The sequence below is a fragment of the Ostrea edulis genome, chromosome 5 (genome assembly GCF_947568905.1).
Source record: "Ostrea edulis chromosome 5, xbOstEdul1.1, whole genome shotgun sequence".
Taxonomy (NCBI): Eukaryota; Metazoa; Mollusca; class Bivalvia; order Ostreida; family Ostreidae; genus Ostrea; species Ostrea edulis.
Window position 1 is genome coordinate 88,537,873 of NC_079168.1, and position 17,745 is coordinate 88,555,617.

Consider the following 17,745-nt stretch of genomic DNA (forward strand, 5'->3'; position numbering starts at 1 on the left):
TAACCAATGCCTGTGAATATACACACACTTAATCAATGCCTGTGAATATACACACACCTATCAATGCCTGTGAATATACGCACACCTAATCAATGCCTGTGAATATACGCACACCTAATCAATGCCTGTGAATATACGCACACCTAATCAATGCCTGTGAATATACACACACCTAATCAATGCCTGTGAATATAAACACACCTAACCAATGCCTGTGAATATACACACACACCTAATCAATGCCTGTGAATATACGCACACCTAATCAATGCCTGTGAATATAAACACACCTAACCAATGCCTGTGAATATATGCACACCTAATCAATGCCTGTGAATATATGCACACCTAATCAATGCCTGTGAATACTAGTATACGCATACCTAATCAATGCCTGTGAATATACACACACCTAATCAATGCCTGTGAATATACGCACACCTAATCAATGCCTGTGAATATACACACAATCAATGCCTGTGAATATACACACACTTAATCAATGCCTGTGAATATACACACACCTAATCAATGCCTGTAAATATACACACACCTATCAATGCCTGTGAATATACGCACACCTAATCAATGCCTGTGAATATACGCACACCTAATCAATGCCTGTGAATATACGCACACCTAATCAATGCCTGTGAATATACACACACCTAATCAATGCCTGTGAATATAAACACACCTAACCAATGCCTGTGAATATACACACACACCTAATCAATGCCTGTGAATATACGCACACCTAATCAATGCCTGTGAATATAAACACACCTAACCAATGCCTGTGAATATATGCACACCTAATCAATGCCTGTGAATATATGCACACCTAATCAATGCCTGTGAATACTAGTATACGCATACCTAATCAATGCCTGTGAATATACACACACCTAATCAATGCCTGTGAATATACGCACACCTAATCAATGCCTGTGAATATACACACAATCAATGCCTGTGAATATACACACACTTAATCAATGCCTGTGAATATACACACACCTAATCAATGCCTGTAAATATACACACACCTAATCAATGCCTGTGAATATACACACACCTAATCAATGCCTGTGAATATACGCACACCTAATCAATGCCTGTGAATATAGGTGTAAGCTAATCACTGTGCATGAAATGATTAAATTTAAGTACTATTATAAGAAATGGCTTCCAGTTTTAGATTTTAGTAAGCACGGTGATATACCCCAGCCTCTTCACACCGGCATATATATTTCACGTATCACTAATGTCACGTACTCCATTCAATATGCCTGTGTGAAGAGGCAATTCTTTATATATTCAAACATGTCTAGTGAATACATTACTTTGAAATTCACACATATTTACATCAATAACTGACATAGAAATTCTATGTGGTATTCGATATTTAAAAGATTCAATTCAAACAGATATCACATATCTAAGGGATCAACCTGGGTCTTTGTTTATCTATTAGAAATTGTCCTGATCCCCTGACAAAAAGGCAACAGGCATACATAGATGGGCAATATGATTAGCCATCAGCATAGTCAGTTTTTATGCTGAGAATAATTTACAAATGATAATTTTTAAAGAGAGAAAAAAAAATCAAAATCTTCAATAGCATTATATACAATAATGAAAATCAGCTAGTCTTCGCCAGATATACAATAATGAAAATCAGCTAGTCTTCGCCAGATATACAATAATGAAAATCAGCTAGTCTTCGCCAGATATACAATAATGAAAATCAGCTAGTCTTCGCCAGATCTTTTTTTCAACACATGCCCTTCGGGCAGATTAATATTCAATACTTCTACTAGCCCAAACAAATATTTACATGCCCCGAATTTTATTATGTAATTTTTTTCTTATTTGCCTTTCAATGCCAAGGAAATCTACTTTTCCAAGAGCATCTATTGTCACCATTTTTTCAATCTGTATACTTTTAGTGTCTCCAATGCAAAAGAGTTTATTGGAAATCATGAAATTCGAAAATGAAAATGAAAAGTCTGATGAATGAATTGATCATTCGAATCAAAAGCAAAAGTACATTGTAATAAAAAAAATAAGGAGGTTTAAGCCTTGGAATTTACATGCCCTTTGGGCTTGTAAGTATGCAATTTCCACATGCCCGTTTCCAATTTTACCAGGTCCCGGACACATTATATATACACACACACACATATATTTTCACACAAATACTCTCACAAGCCCTCTTTTCCCAGTTGAAAATCTTGGGTTCTTCTTCTTACTCATGATAATACACTAACCATCAAATTCAGATTGGTTTGTCTGCATGGTGTAGGAAAAACGATTGTTTATTTATTGTTATCCAATACTTTGACATGAGTACATGTAAGTCAGGTATATCGGTTCGATTGTTAAACTATCGTACATAGGTGTTGCATGGCTCTGAGTGGTTTTGCATTCCATTCATCGAAAAAAGAAATAATAATATACAGTAAAATATCTCTATCTCGAAGTCCGAGGGACCTCGAAAAAACTTCAAGATATCCGGGGGTTCGAGATATCCAAAATCGATCTTGGATATTTTTTTTGGAAGAAGGATATTTGATGCATAGTATGGGATTTGCATTATAAACAAAAACCCCGTTGCCGTTTCTTATAGTTTAATACAAGTTGATAAATTAATATTGTGGAATTTCAAAGACAAACATTTCGGTTTTTTTAATATATATAAACATTCAATTGAATTCACAATGTGTTTCAAAATTAAGATGATCGTGCCTGTATGCTTACTTTAAGTTTATTGATGTCCAGGCTCGACTGGAATGTAGTTTTTGCGTTGTAATGAAAGAACCTATCACGTAAGACAAAAAAGACGGATTTAAAAAAAAAAAACTTTTAAATGTTTATTAAATAAATTTTCGTGTTCTCTGTACTAGTTTTAATGATGAAGCGTGTATTATTAAATGCATTATCGTTATTATTCAAGCGTACTTCGACGATTTTGTGCGTTTATCTAACCCACATGTTAATGATAGAGCGTGTGTCATTCAAAACACCATCCCTGGAATCGGGTGTGTTAGTTCATAATTGGCGGTGAACTTTAGCCATAATGTTGGAAGGCTTCACTAATCATCCAAGCTGTTGAACCATTTATTGCGACCTGGGTCATTAATTATAATTGATGTAGCCGCGGGTGTTAATGTGTTACTTAACGCCGCTAGGTATGGTAAGCAGAGCGGAAAATTTACTGTACTTTGAGATAAGCCGGGTGAATTTAGGGTATGGGACCTTGAAAATACTTCGACATAAGCGGAGTATTCGATATTATCGTGTTCGAAATATCAGAAGTTTTTTAAATCATTTATATAGGGAAAACGGCCGGGACCGGCGGTCAACTTCGACTCAAGCGGGGTATTCGAGATAAACCATATTCGAGATGCAGATATTTTACTGTACTAGTATATTACGCACACAGGCATAGCTTCAAGTATCACAATATGCATTTGTTTTACTACATGTACTTTATTTACAGTAGTAAATGATCTTCAAATTTCCTAGTTTATAACACCATTATATTGAAATCACGGTATCTGAATTAAGAATATTCATATAATAATGTCTGTCTTTTCTCTAGCTGTATGTGTCTAAATTTTAATTGTTTACTCGAAAATATGTCACGAATATCATGTGTATATATACATGTAAAGGAATAAGTATGTTCCTAAGTAGTTAGGACATCCTAACTTTACATGTTCCTAAGATATATTGAGAAACATATTCTAAGACGTGTCCTAAGTTGATTTTAGGATGTCCGTAACCTTTTTCCTAAGTTACATCTTAGGACATATCTTAGGAAAGTTTCATGAACATGCCTGATGCTACAAAACTTCAAAAAAAATCAAATTGTTTTTCAAAGGTTCAGAACTAGAGATCCAATATGGCTACCAAAGAAGGTAACAAGATGAAAATGCTTTAGTGATCTGTGGTGAAAAAAGGGGTATTTTCCTTTGAGTTTTTGGAGTTTGTGTGAAGAGAAGAGATTTTCTATAACTCCTGCATTTTGACAGTGATAAATTTAGTTTGGAAATTTAATGGACAAGTTAAGTAATATAGAAAAGAAAACACCCGGTGTGAAAAGTCAACTTAGACTGCTAGGAAAGCCTTTTAGCATGGCATAAAGGGTGAAGTGTTCCAAATGCAGTTAAACATTCCCATAGGTGAGGCAATGGGGATTACTTCAAAGTCTACTCTAAGCATCCACCTAAAGCATGAAAATGAAATTAGGCCCGAATATCATGTAAAATTCAGCAGAATGAGAGTTATTAACAAAAGCACAAAGGAATCTTTGCAGTCTATCAATTTTGCATCACCTCTTGGTTAAGTTGGGTTGGATTGTTCAACAGATGTTAAAAGGTTATCTATTTTATTTGTGCTTGGATCCAACATCATGACTTATAAGTTATAATCCTCAGTGTCATTTTTAAATAGTGATGGGAATCGGTGAGAATTTCATAATCGATGATTGGTTTACTGTACCAGTAACAAACTAATTATCGATTATAATCTGACACAGAGAAATTCTATAATAAAGTCTACTGAAAAGTGTAAACAAATATTTTCTACATTTATTTTCATTGTTTCTATTGCTGAGATTGCGTAAATGAATATTTTCTGTGTGTATTTGTTATTCTTTTACTATCTTAATATCCTTGCATTACAAAAGTCAATACGATTTTTAAGAGGATTTACATGCCACAAATGGATATCATTTGCTCCAGTTATATCACCATAAATCAAAGTTATTAGTCATTAACTGACAATGATTGCTGCCACAAGATATAATTAACGTTCAGCAAAAAAATAAATAAATAAATACATAAAAGGAAGGGAAAGGAATTCATTTTATCAAAAATAAAAACAAACACAAATCAGATCTATTGTCACCCGATACGCATATGCAGGGTAACAGTGGCTTTTGAAAGTGGTTTTATCTACATAATTTGTCTTATCATCATAGCTCAGTGGTTACATGTAAAGCATTGGGCTGGTGAACAGCAGATGTCAAGTTCAAATCCACCAGTCTTTTGTTCATATGTTCTGAAATAATTTTTTTGAAAAATCATATTTTTATTCAAATTTGCATATTTTCTGCCTTTTGGCATAGATACACACTATAAATCATATCTTTTATGATTAAATCAATCCGTACTGATTTGAGAAACTATTTCAGGTCAGGTACCTTAATTATGGCCGGGAATTCCAACAGAAAATAAAGTAGAATATAAATATCAGAAATAAATTTCTTTATGGTACTGTATAAATGTATTGAAAATACAGTGATCCCCCGTTATAACGCCAACATTTGTACCTCGGCAATTTTGGCATTATAACGGGGTGGCATTATATCGGGGGAAGGGGGTATGTGTACAGTTGTCATTATAAATCAAACAAATTTTATCTACTACATCATGCTTTGAATGCCTGGATAATCCTGGCGTCCAGTGGTCGTAAATGACTCGTAATGGTATTTTTTTTTTCCAATGATTTCTAGTTTTTGTTTTATGTCCAACACGATTAGACTTAGGTGTGTCCGCCATACGTGGATTTCAAAAACAATACTGCATTTCTGAACTCAGTTGATTATAATTTACATAACTTATTATCTGCTCCAAACGTTGATACCTTGATGACTCAATGGCAGATAATTGCTCAAGCCTACTCACTGAAATTTTCCTGCCGTTGAATGGCGATAATTAGTGGGGGTGATTATAATGGAAATTGACCCAATCGTACCTGTAAATAGGTTGGCGGATGGTGGTGTGCGGGGGATGGCGTTATAACGGGGTTTTACATAGCGAGGAAAACTGGACTTTTTTGGCGATATGCGGGGGTGGCATTATAACGGGGGGGGGGGGGGGGGGGGGGGGCAATATAGATATAGCGGGGAATCACTGTACACGAGTATAAACTGCAACGTTTTTTGTTGCCATTATAACTTAACTTTATATTCATAAAGTGCTAGGCCAAACCCAGTTCACACCCTAGATGCATTTCCAAAACTGAAATTCATTTATCAAATGTGCCTTGGGAAGGTGAACGTGCTGAGTGCATAACACTCAATGTATTGAGTGGACAAGAACCCCATTAAGGAAGTGAACAAGGGCCCCCCTAGAGAAGTGAACAGTTAGAGTGAACAAGGGCCCCATTAAGGAAGTGAACAAGGGCCCCATTAAAGAAGTGAACAAGAGTCCTGTAGAGGAAGTGAACAAGAGTCCTGTAGAGGAAGTGAACAAGGGCCCCATTAAGGAAGTGAACAAGGGCCCCATTAAAGAAGTGAACAAGAGTCCTGTAGAGGAAGTGAACAAGAGTCCTCTAGAGGAAGTGAACAAGGGCCCCCCTAGGCTTGAGAAGTGAACAGTCAGAGTGAACAAGGGCCCACTAGAAGAAGTGTCTGTCCACTTCCCTAAAGAGAATAATATAATGCTAGCGAGCCGATGGAGATATTATAATTATGGACTCTTCAATCATTATTTCATGCTCCAAATTATCACAGGAGATAGAAATTTATCAATAAAGTAAATTTGAGATTTACTCGATTGACCAATCAATGAGCTATGCGTTAGCATGTATGTTGTAACTATGCTTGCTTGCAGGTCAATCGAGCTCGAGTAGATCTAGTTTTATTGACTTCGCCTATTGATAATTTTCCAACTCCTGTGAAATTATAAACATAGATTTACTTCTAAAACTACGGTTCAAAAAGTTTGATTAAACTAGTCTCATACTCAATTTGAGGACATACTCCAGATTTTTTCGAGTTTAGACCTGTATGCACTCTGTATCATGTCTGCTTTGAACAGGTTTGGAACACTTTCCCTGTAGCGAGATATTCTTGCTAAAACGCGATTATCCCTCTTTAGCGAGAGAGTAAACATTTGGCGTCTTTATAGAAAATAATGGCAAATCCCGTGCAACACTAAATAAGTGTGACGTATACTCAACATGACGCGAATTGTTTCTATAAAATTGACAACACAGTCAAGAAATTGCAGATCAGAGGGAAGCAGACCGAAATTAATCCAATACACATCGTGAATTAGTCGGAAATATCTGACGTTTTCCTGGCTTTTTTATGATTTTGATACTTACCGTGCCAGGAAAATATCAGGTAAATATCAAAATCATAAAAAAAAAAAGCCAGGAAAACGTCAGATATTTCGGATTAATCGTGAATATTTTTTGTCCCGAGACAGTAAGATTATTCTAAGTAATTTGCAGAAGTATCAGACATTTTAGCACCTTTTCTTCTTTTCACGTGAAACACGAAGAGATGTACTCCACAGGTGTTTTTCTCGGTTGTACGGGATATAGGCCTATTCACTCTCGTTAGAGAGGGATAATCGCGTTTTTAGGGGAAGTGTTCCAAACCTGTCGAAGCTGAGCAACACTGACCCAGACTCGTTTGTGACTCACTCTCCATTGGACCTCCTCCTCCTTCAAATCGTTACTGGCTCTAATCATACCCCGACAAGAAGGCGGATCTCACGGTCCATAACGTTGGCCTTATACCAGGACCTGTGTGCACGTGTCCATAGTGCCCTCTTAACAGGCAAACTCCTCCCGAACTTCGTAAAATAAAAAGTGCTCAACTTTACGTCACTGAACGGCTCCTCATCGACTCGGATCATGTAGTTTTTTAACCCGGTGAGTTATTTATTTCATGGTTTGCAGGTCAATCGAGGTCGAGTAAATTTTGTTGACTTTGTACATGTACTTACTTTATTGATAATATTTCGAACTCCTGTGAAATTATTCACCTAAGATAGGATAAGCTCCAGGGAGCTTTTAGACCGACTTACACTGCACTTAAAAGGTCTGATAAAACAATATAATAGATCTGTCATACTCCATTTGAGGACATACTCCAGATGGTCTCGATATATATTATATGGCACTTTCTTAACATTTATTCCTCTTTAAAAGATATCTCATAAAGTTTATGAAATATCATATAAAAATTATAAGATATCTTCTAAAGTTTGTGAGATATCTTATATCCTTTATAAGATATCTTATTAAAAATAAAAGAGACATCTAATAAATTTTTCTTTAAGGTGGGTCGATCCTCATGTGACTTATCAATATTTAAAATGGTTAAAAGTGCAAAATCTGTATTAATTTCCATTCAATATATAGTTAAATTTAATCATTAACCAAAGAAAATGTGTATGTTGCCACATTTTAAAAGATGTCAGACATAAAAAAAAAAAAAAAAAAAAAAACAAGAAGTATGTTAACATCAGAAAATCACACATTTTCGTTATACAGAATAATTAAAATAGATAAAAACTTGTTGAAATGACAAATTTTAAATGTCAACAGTTTAAAAAAAATGTTAATTCATAAATATGTATAAATTGGTTGTGGATATTAGGGAAATCATGTATAATAGACATACAGTAGAAGAAATACCAGCATATGAGTTATTGCCCTTGACAACATTTTTTTAATTACAAAGAATTGATTATCTATGGAAAATATAAACTTTTTCAAAATCAATAGTTTGCCAGATTTTTTATTTTATGCAGTGAATAAAATTCCTCTGAAAGATATATTTCTATCATGTGCAAAGGTTAATTTGATAAAGATTTTTGCAAAAGCCTATGACATCACACAAGGATCGATTAACCTTAATTAAAAGATATATAGTACATGATTAAGATATCTCATAAACTTTATAAGATATCTTATTGACGTTTTTAATATAAGATATCTTACAACTTTTATAAGATATCTTATTGACGTTTTTAATATAAGATATCTTACAACTTTTATAAGATATCTTATAACTTTATAAGATATCTTATAACTTATACGATATCTTATAAAAGAAAGTTTATAAGGTATCTCATATATTTTACAAGATATCTCATAAACTTTCTGAGAAATCTTGTTTAATACACAATATATCTGATAAAGTTTATGTCTATAATGACTTTGTTTATATTGCTGCATTATGTACATATGTATATATTGTGAACACATCATATTGTATATTTGTATGAATACTTATAAATAAGTATTTTCTTAATACCTTTGTACTATTGGTAAGGAGAATAAATAATTGTATAACGAAAGTATTGCTTTCAGAGTTTCATTCTATAAAATATTTTACTTACGGTACATAGAAAACAACAAATATAAGTTCTACTACAATCAGTATGCTTAAAATATTAGATGACATTCCGCAATTACGCGTAAAAGAAATCTGGTAGCATACACCCCATGCACGTTAATTTTTTATGGATATCTTTGAAAACGATTGGTTTTATTCACTAACAGTACATGCATAAACTTATCCAGACAACTCGTAATTATATTGGTCATATTAAAGTGACGATAAAACAAAGCGTTGTGCTGATATTTGGTCATAGATTCGCGGTTGTACCAAACTTGCCCCGATCGTCGAAATTGTGCTGAGGTGTTTGATAATACTTGAGCGTGTATGTACAGTGGATATACGAGTATTCCCGAATCAATGCTTTCTTCCGTAACCACATGCTTTCTTGCGAAATATATCCATAAATTGAGATATTATGCAAAAACGAACCCCGGTCACAATATAGCCTACTCCCCGCATGTTGAGGTATACTCGGTGTTTTACACCTGCATAATGTTTGTGAAATGTATTTACTACTGAAAATAAGCAACCTGTATTAAGATACCACCTGTCGTGTGTGACCTTTTTCCCATTCTCCGTTGGACGGTCTCTTAATACAGGTTTGACTGTATTTGATTTGGCCATCTTTCGCCAAACTAAAGTGACCTCAAAAGATTTCATTCTGTTCTACTAAATGTCATAACTCTACATTATAAATGGAAAATTGGAATTTTTATCTTTATACTTTTTTTGTTGAGTGTCGTAAGTTTGTTTACTGTGTATGTTTGAGTTTCCTAAGTTTAGGCCTATATATATTAGAGCCAATACACCATATCCTCCCAAAAGTTATAAACAAAATAAATAAGAATTAAACAAAAACTCAGCAAAAAACACATGTTTCACGTCAACTATACCGAACATTTCACTTTAATTGAGAACAATGCAAGATTTGGTCACATTCCTTCCATTCTGCATCTAAGACATAGCTTACCCATTATTTGAGGTTTCTTGCCAAACCCAGAACGTTATTGTGAAGGCCCCATTGGCGCCAACAACAAACGATGTGGAAGGCGTGGCATAGCAAAACGGTCCTGCTTGCACGAAAAACGTGGAAAATTCTCCCAGTCGGCTATTAGGGTAGGTGTTTACAGTGTCTGTCACGACACACGACCCCAGACCCGGGCTGGTGGAAATTAGGAGGTCCACAAAGGGAGGTAATGCGGTTCTGTTGGGGCAAATCTGGACACAGAACAACTGAGTGCACTGCTGCACAGAAATGGGGTACACGGTGCTCTCACAGTAGGCGTTCCTGGTGGGCACACCACAAGCACTGTCCGAGGGGTTACTGACCACTGGCCGGTTCTCTGCAATGTTATACACTTCCGGGAAGGGGCGTGTCACTTGAGCGGTTGCTGACGATGCTTGTAACAATGTTACCAGTAAATACAAGATAGCACCGAATGATATTTTCTTTCCCAGGATGGCTTCACAAATTGAATGCTGATTGAGGGCTGATGGGCAAACAGAACTAGAGCCTCTGTAAAGGGTTCTTTTATCGTAAAATAGCCTCTTTAATTTCCATATTTGGCACTTGTAAAGCGACTTTGCTCCGTTAGACAAATTTGAAATCCGAAGATTGAGTTCCATCATTGTGTTTTACACCGGAATTATACTCAAACCATCAGCATGAACAGGAAACAATCAACTCATTTTCAGCATTGATTCTTGAATGAGAAGAAAACTTACTGAGCATCTAAGACACCCAACTGAAGTCAGAGCAATCCTCTGCATAATTTAGAAGTTTCTGCCAATTAAGCATCACATACATGGGGTGTATCCACACCTTATCTTTGATTAAATTACACCATGACAATAAAACACACGGCGCTACAAGCAATATGCCTTCATATATTTGTGTTGGTAGAAATTTTAATTATTTTCGTCAGGGAAATATCTTTTGGTTCTGGGTGTTTGTCAATCCCTTTGTCTCTAAGTCAGCACGAATTACATACACTGTATGTCTGTAAGTAAACATGGGACATTTTCTCTGTCTACCTTGAGGTACATTGTACCATGGGACAGTTTCTCTGTCTATCTGTAAGTTACATTGTAACATGAGATGGTTCTCTGTCTATCTGTAAGTTACATTGTAACATGAGACGGTGTTCTGTCTATCTGTAAGTTACATTGTAACATGAGACGGTTTTCTGTCTATCTGAAAGTAACATTGTAACATGAGACGGTTTTCTGTCTATCTGTAAGTTACATTGTAACATGAGACGGTTTTCTGTCTATCTGTAAGTTACATTGTAACATGAGACGGTGTTCTGTCCATCTGTAAGTTACATTGTAACATGAGATGGTTCTCTGTCTATCTGTAAGTTACATTGTGACATGAGACGGTTTTCTGTCTATCTGTAAGTTACATTGTAACATGAGACCGTTTTCTGTCTATCTGTAAGTTACATTGTGACATGAGAGGGGTATTGTTGGGGAATATACGAACAGGGAAGTTCTACACTAGGAGATGTTTTCTCCAGGAGGCATGTGGCATCGTTTTTCAAGGGGGGAGGGGGCAGTCGGGGGGGGGGGGATGTTGGACGTTGACTTGTCTAAAATTCCTGACAAGCAAAATAAAAAAAAGAAGGGAATTTTGCCCGATCTTCAAAGTCTTAAATCGTGGGGGAAGGTGAGGGGCCTAGAGTCTTCCTCAGCTAAAACTGCCCCAAACGTCTGTTTTCCAGGCTTCCATTTCTCCGATCTTGGGGGTAGGGGTGGGGTGGGGGGCTCAATATGCAACAATCAAACAAAACTAGTGGGGGTGCAGTCGCCCCATACATCTGTATATCTTCATCTGCTTGCATTTGAAAATAACAGACAATGATCATTGCCAAAAAATGGGGATGAGGCTATACGAACACCGGTATTTTAACCTCAGGTATACTCAACACCATCGTCGGAAACCCACGGTCGGTCGCTCTTGACGATATCGTAGAGCGACCGACCGTGGATGTCCGACGATGACTCGACACTGAAGACAAGTTATGTAAAATGATGACATCGTGATTCGTTGAAAAGATTTATTAACCGGTTGTAGGAGTTGCCCTCCGATTCATTTTATCGGTGTTATATGACCCTCAGCCTACGCCCGTGAGGATCGAGTTGGTATCGTCAACCAATGAGAAAGAAGCATGGGTGGCACCATCCAGCTTTCGTTAGTGTAAAGTCCTTCAAAATGATTAATTTACGTTGTTTCAGGTACACGTATTCTTGTGTTGAATAGTAAATCGCATTACATGTCATTCAAAATTTAATATACACTGTAAATAGTTCATGGTGGGTCGATTGATTATTTAAAGTTCTTAAACCCCGCGTGAAAACCCCCTGGAGTCTCGGTCCACTTGCTCCCCTATTTTGAATACACATACATGTGTTTGTAAGTACTGGCAGTATATCTAAGGGAAACCAAAAGCAGCACACGCGCTCGGAACAGGTAAGACACACGTAAAAATGTATACTTCTCTTATTTCTGATCATTAGTTTAGTGGGGTCATGGTTACATCATCCATTTTTATTGTTCTATGTTGTATTTTATTTTTTAGAATGGTTGACTTTAAATTCCAGGTAACCTGAGAAAGAAAAACACGTTGAAAAGACGGAAAGTAAAATTCGGAGGTCTTTGTGATGGAAACTAAAACCATTCTAATTCTCCTGGCAACAGTTTTAGTGTACGTCGCGATCGGAGGGGCCATTCTTTACGGGATTGAACACACCAATGAACAACAAACACAGGCATCCGCCTCTACTACATTCTACAATTTCTCAGGATGTAAGTGAACCTTTTTTCATATCGACAAACACTTCGGTATATTATATTTTGATTTTCAACTTTTCTAAGAATAGATTTACATTTTTTAAAAAAACCCACCTGTTTTTCCCCCGAGGACAATTACAATTATTTATATACAAACTCTTTGTTTGAAATTATAGTGAAATAAAATCGCAATCATGCTAGTCTAATTGACGTTACAACATAACAAATAGTCAATCTCTAATCTCAGTTTACACTGTCCAGTTCACACCAGTTCCACGTTAATATTAATCTCGCCACTGTTGTCATCCATTAGCTGTCACTAGCTGTGTGACCACGGACCAGGTCCGACAGTTTGTCCAGGCCATTGTCCAGGCGTATGATGCAGGAGTCCTAGTGACAGACACAGAAACCTCCGCCTCGCAGTGGGATTACAGTAGCTCAACGTTCTTCGCGATGACCGCCGTCACCACAATAGGTCAGCATCACACCAAGAAAGACAACTCGAACACCTTTCATGCGAAATTAATCGAACACCCTTTAAAATGAATAACACATGTTACATGTATCTATAGTCATAGACACATATTCCTGGAGTAAACCCACTTTTGGCTTTAGGTTTTATTCAACACGAACCTGTTCTATTGTAGGCTATGGTAACCAGACACCGGCCACGAGTGGCGGGAAAGCTTTCGTCTGCATCTTCGGATTGTTAGGGATACCGATGGTAGCGCTGCTACTCTCTGGAATGGGCGAAAAATTAGACGGACTTTTAAAACCCTTAAAAGACAAAGTGTTTATACAGAAACACGAGATAGTAGATCAGTTGGTCAAGACGCTGATTTTGATATTATTAATAATCACTGTGATGTGTTTTATTCCGGCCGCCATTTTCTCTGCAATTGAAGATTGGTCGTATGGGGATGCCTTGTACTATACAATCATCACGCTGACGACAATTGGGTTTGGGGACTTCGTTATAGGTAAACACTTTTCATTATAAATCCCGTCAATATAGTGTCAAAGCTATAAATCTATTTTTCTGTGTATAAATGCTAGAACTCGATGTATACACACACAAGCTATTCAAAAAATCTATAACCTATTCGAATTAATAGAAAACATGTTGCGCTTACTTAAACAGGGCGTCCTGTTTCAAACCACAGTGTGAAAATTTCGATCAGTAAAAATATCAAATAATGTACTGAATATTTAGGGCAACAAACTTCCTTGTATTTTGGGTATAGGCTAGAGTTTCCCTAATCCAGTGTTGGCATATAATCTCTCCCACTCTCTCCAAACACACAATATAGTATCCCCATGAAACACGGGCCCGGACTATATATGTTCCCTGCAGAAAACGAACCTACATGTAGGTTAGATTATAGATCTTCCCCTAAGAAAATTTAGTCTGGGTCAATTTTCACGTTAGGGAACACAGCCCCGGTATTTAATTTCCCCCTAAATCATTCGGATTTAGTTCGGTTAATGGAATTTATATACCTGACAGAGATTAAACATTGATAGCCGATGGAGAAGTTGGAAGTGGATTTCTCAAAAATTCTCCACAAGCAAATAAAGCATTGATAAAATAAATTGTCCGCAATAAATCGTGGGTGGGGATGACAATTTAGAATCTTAAATCACATATGACATCGACAGACACTGCTTCAAATTTCACCTTCAAGCTTTATACTTTTTATTTATGTATGAATATGGGGGAGGGAGCCACCCACTATATTTTTATTCGCATATGAATTTAATAATGTTCAATGTAAAGAAAAAGGGGGGCTGTTGTCCCCGTTCTCCTGATTCTACATGCCTGGAGTATTACTGAAGGCGAAAATGGCCTTTGTCTGAATACCTAAACAAGCTTGACCACCTATCGACCCATAGGTAAATTTGTTCACCTATCGACCCATAGGTAAATTTGTTCACCTATCGACCCATAGGTAAATTTGTTCACCTATCGACCCATAGGTAAATTTGTTCACCTATCGACCCATAGGTAAATTTGTTCACCTATCGACCCATAGGTAAATTTGTTCACCTATCGACCCACAACTAACATAATTGTGGGTCGAAAAGGGCTTAACAATATAAGAAATTGTTGACGATTTTTTTAAGAAGAAAAAAATTGATAAAAATCGATTAATTTCCTTGGCTGGAATTAATACATGTATTTATTCATGTTCAATGGGTTGCACTAGGTTTTTTATTCAAGTGTCAAGGCTTGCCCTTTACATATAACTATTCGCAAAGGGTTTAATGTTAAGTATGAAACATGTGTAAGGAAATGTACGCTACTTTATCAGATACTTACCAAATATGATTCCACGAGAAACAAAAGAGGGTTCAGTACTACAAGTCTAATGAAAATACGGAATCCAAACAGGAAGGGGTGTTCGATCCACCTTGCGGGAAATTCTCCCATGAAAATATAATCTGGACCGGTTTTTTTTTCCATCACAGGGAAATACTATGCGGGGAGGGGGTGCTCTGCTGCAACATCAATTGAGCCGTTCCTTGCAAAAAAAGGCCCTTATCTGATCTTATTTAACAATATTTTTCAAAAAACGTATATTAATGAAAAAACGTAACGTCATTTTTGCATACTTGTAAAGAAAAAGGTCATGATTACCAATCACGAGTTGGCTGTCATCTTTGATTGACAGTGTAATTTTTTAACGACAATCAACATTGCTCTGATATTTTGAGGGATATTCTCTATAGTTCACACTTTAGCACTAATATTTTTAAAATTTGCACGGGCACTGGAAGTTAATGTAAATATATAGTATGTGCATGTATACATGCACATACTATATATTTACATTAACTTCCAGTGCCCGTGCCTTTTGCTAGGAACGGCTCAATGAATTTGTATGTCGATGGAACCATAATGGGATCTACTCCTGGGGAGGGAAAGGTCACGTGATTGCAGTAATACCTGTCTAGAAAATACCTTTCTCTTGTAGGGACTGCTGATTCTGGGTACCGTATACCGTACAAACTGCTGAGTAGTCTTTGGATTCTGATAGGCTTGGCAAGTGTGGCGATGCTTCTGTCAAACGTGCAGGACCTGTACAAGAGAATTTCGCTCTCGAGAGAAAAGGCATCTCCCAAGGACGACCCTGACGTAAGCAAATGTGTATTACCATGGGTACAAAATTGTGTGGTTTGTATCATGACAGATTATCTATGTGGATGATGACTCGTGCGGTTCAAAGAATACCACCAAATTTCGCAAAATATAAAAACCCGCAGAAAAGATATACACGGTTGTCAACCATTAACCGTACACGTGGGTCTTCATAACTTCATACCAAGTAACTGTCAACCATTAACCGTACACGTGGGTCTTCATACCAAGTAACTGTCAACCATTAACCGTACACGTGGGTCTTCATACCAAGTAACTGTCAACCATTAACCGTACACGTGGGTCTTCATAACAAGTAACTGTCAACCATTAACCGTACACGTGGGTCTTCATACCAAGTAACTGTCCACCATTAACCGTACACGTGGGTCTTCATACCAAGTAACTGTTAACAGCTTTTAGAAGGCATTTCTTAAGACACGGTGTTCAGTGTGACTGGTAAGAGCTTCTCGTTTCTGTTTTCAGGACACTTCAGATAAAGACAAACAAGAAAACTCTAAAGAGGATAAAGACCCAGTGAAAGCCTAGGGGAGACAACCCGTCTTCACCACTGTTACACTGACTGGGAATTTTAAGAGATGAGCACATACTTATTGTCCAATATTGCCAACTTGCACCCTTCTCCCAGTGGAGAATGATGACACCCCTTATTTAATCTATTTCTGGTATGCACAATCCTCCCTTAGAAGGTGGGTGGGGCCTTCCTTTTCTGTGTCATGATCAACTTCACCCACTTACAGATGGTTAGCTACTTTCAGGTGAAGTGGCTGATTTAGCATTTTGAGGAAATAAAAATACCATTATTGTCAAGGAGGGATTAGGAAATGTATTTCCTCTGCCTTGTGAGAAACAACTGTTTGAAAGTCATTGTCCCATTAGTAAAACAAGACATTGATCAGTTGAATAGTCTCTCTGTAAAGTGAATGACAAAGTTATTCTGTGACTTTAGGAATACCCTTGGCTTTGCAATATACCTCTACCGTTATGGTAAGATACAACTGATTTGGATCTTGAGCTAGAAATATACCTCAGCACGACATGGAAAACTACCACCTCCTGGTATATACATCAGCACGACATGGAAAACTGGTACCGGGAGACGACTGGTAGATCGACACTTTATAGAACATCAGTTTTACTGGGGCACTCAGTCATTTACCCACTCCTGGCATCAGTCACTCAATTTCATTCCTGACATCAATTCACGTTTTATTCAATTCCCATTAAGTTATCATAATCAGCTGGTAATCTACGTTTTCAAATTGAGCAGAGTTTACAATGTGACCGTACACTGTGTACTGGGGAGCTTCTATACCACATGTTGAATGAAAATGGTGCCGACTTTAAATAAAATTGACTTTCCTTTACGTAGATCTTACAACTCTGTACATGGCTTGCTGGGTTTGACAATTATCATGGTGATGGACCATACATAGGGGAGCTTCTACCATGTGGATGCTTCAACTCAGCAAGTTGTTTCTTGATCTAGTAGTGACTAAGTCAGTGTTTAAGCCAAATTGCATTGGTTAGATATGTGTACATGTAAATAGTTGTGTTTGGGCATATGTATATATATATATATATACTTCAATAAATATCATCAAAACTGATCATGGATCTTGTGTTTTTGAGCAAAAT

General features: G+C 36.8%; 1 protein-coding gene across 3 annotated transcripts in view; it reads left to right on the forward strand.

Annotated features, from left to right (window-relative positions):
* The window catches only part of LOC125648850 (potassium channel subfamily K member 2-like), a 20,048-nt gene extending 2,330 nt beyond the window's left edge, over nt 1-17,718 (forward strand). Inside the window, exons 1-6 of one of the 3 annotated variants that reach the window (XM_048875844.2) lie at nt 12,318-12,626; nt 12,736-12,962; nt 13,261-13,422; nt 13,595-13,927; nt 15,923-16,083; nt 16,573-17,718. In XM_048875844.2, coding sequence (XP_048731801.1) covers nt 12,818-12,962; nt 13,261-13,422; nt 13,595-13,927; nt 15,923-16,083; nt 16,573-16,635 — 864 coding nt within the window. In that variant the 5' untranslated portion in view covers nt 12,318-12,626; nt 12,736-12,817 and the 3' untranslated portion in view covers nt 16,636-17,718. Of the gene's footprint in view, nt 1-12,317; nt 12,627-12,735; nt 12,963-13,260; nt 13,423-13,594; nt 13,928-15,922; nt 16,084-16,572 lie in introns of those variants that run through there. The other 2 variants (XM_048875845.2, XM_048875847.2) reach the window with 2 other exon arrangements.
* Nucleotides 17,719-17,745: the final 27 nt, after the last annotated feature.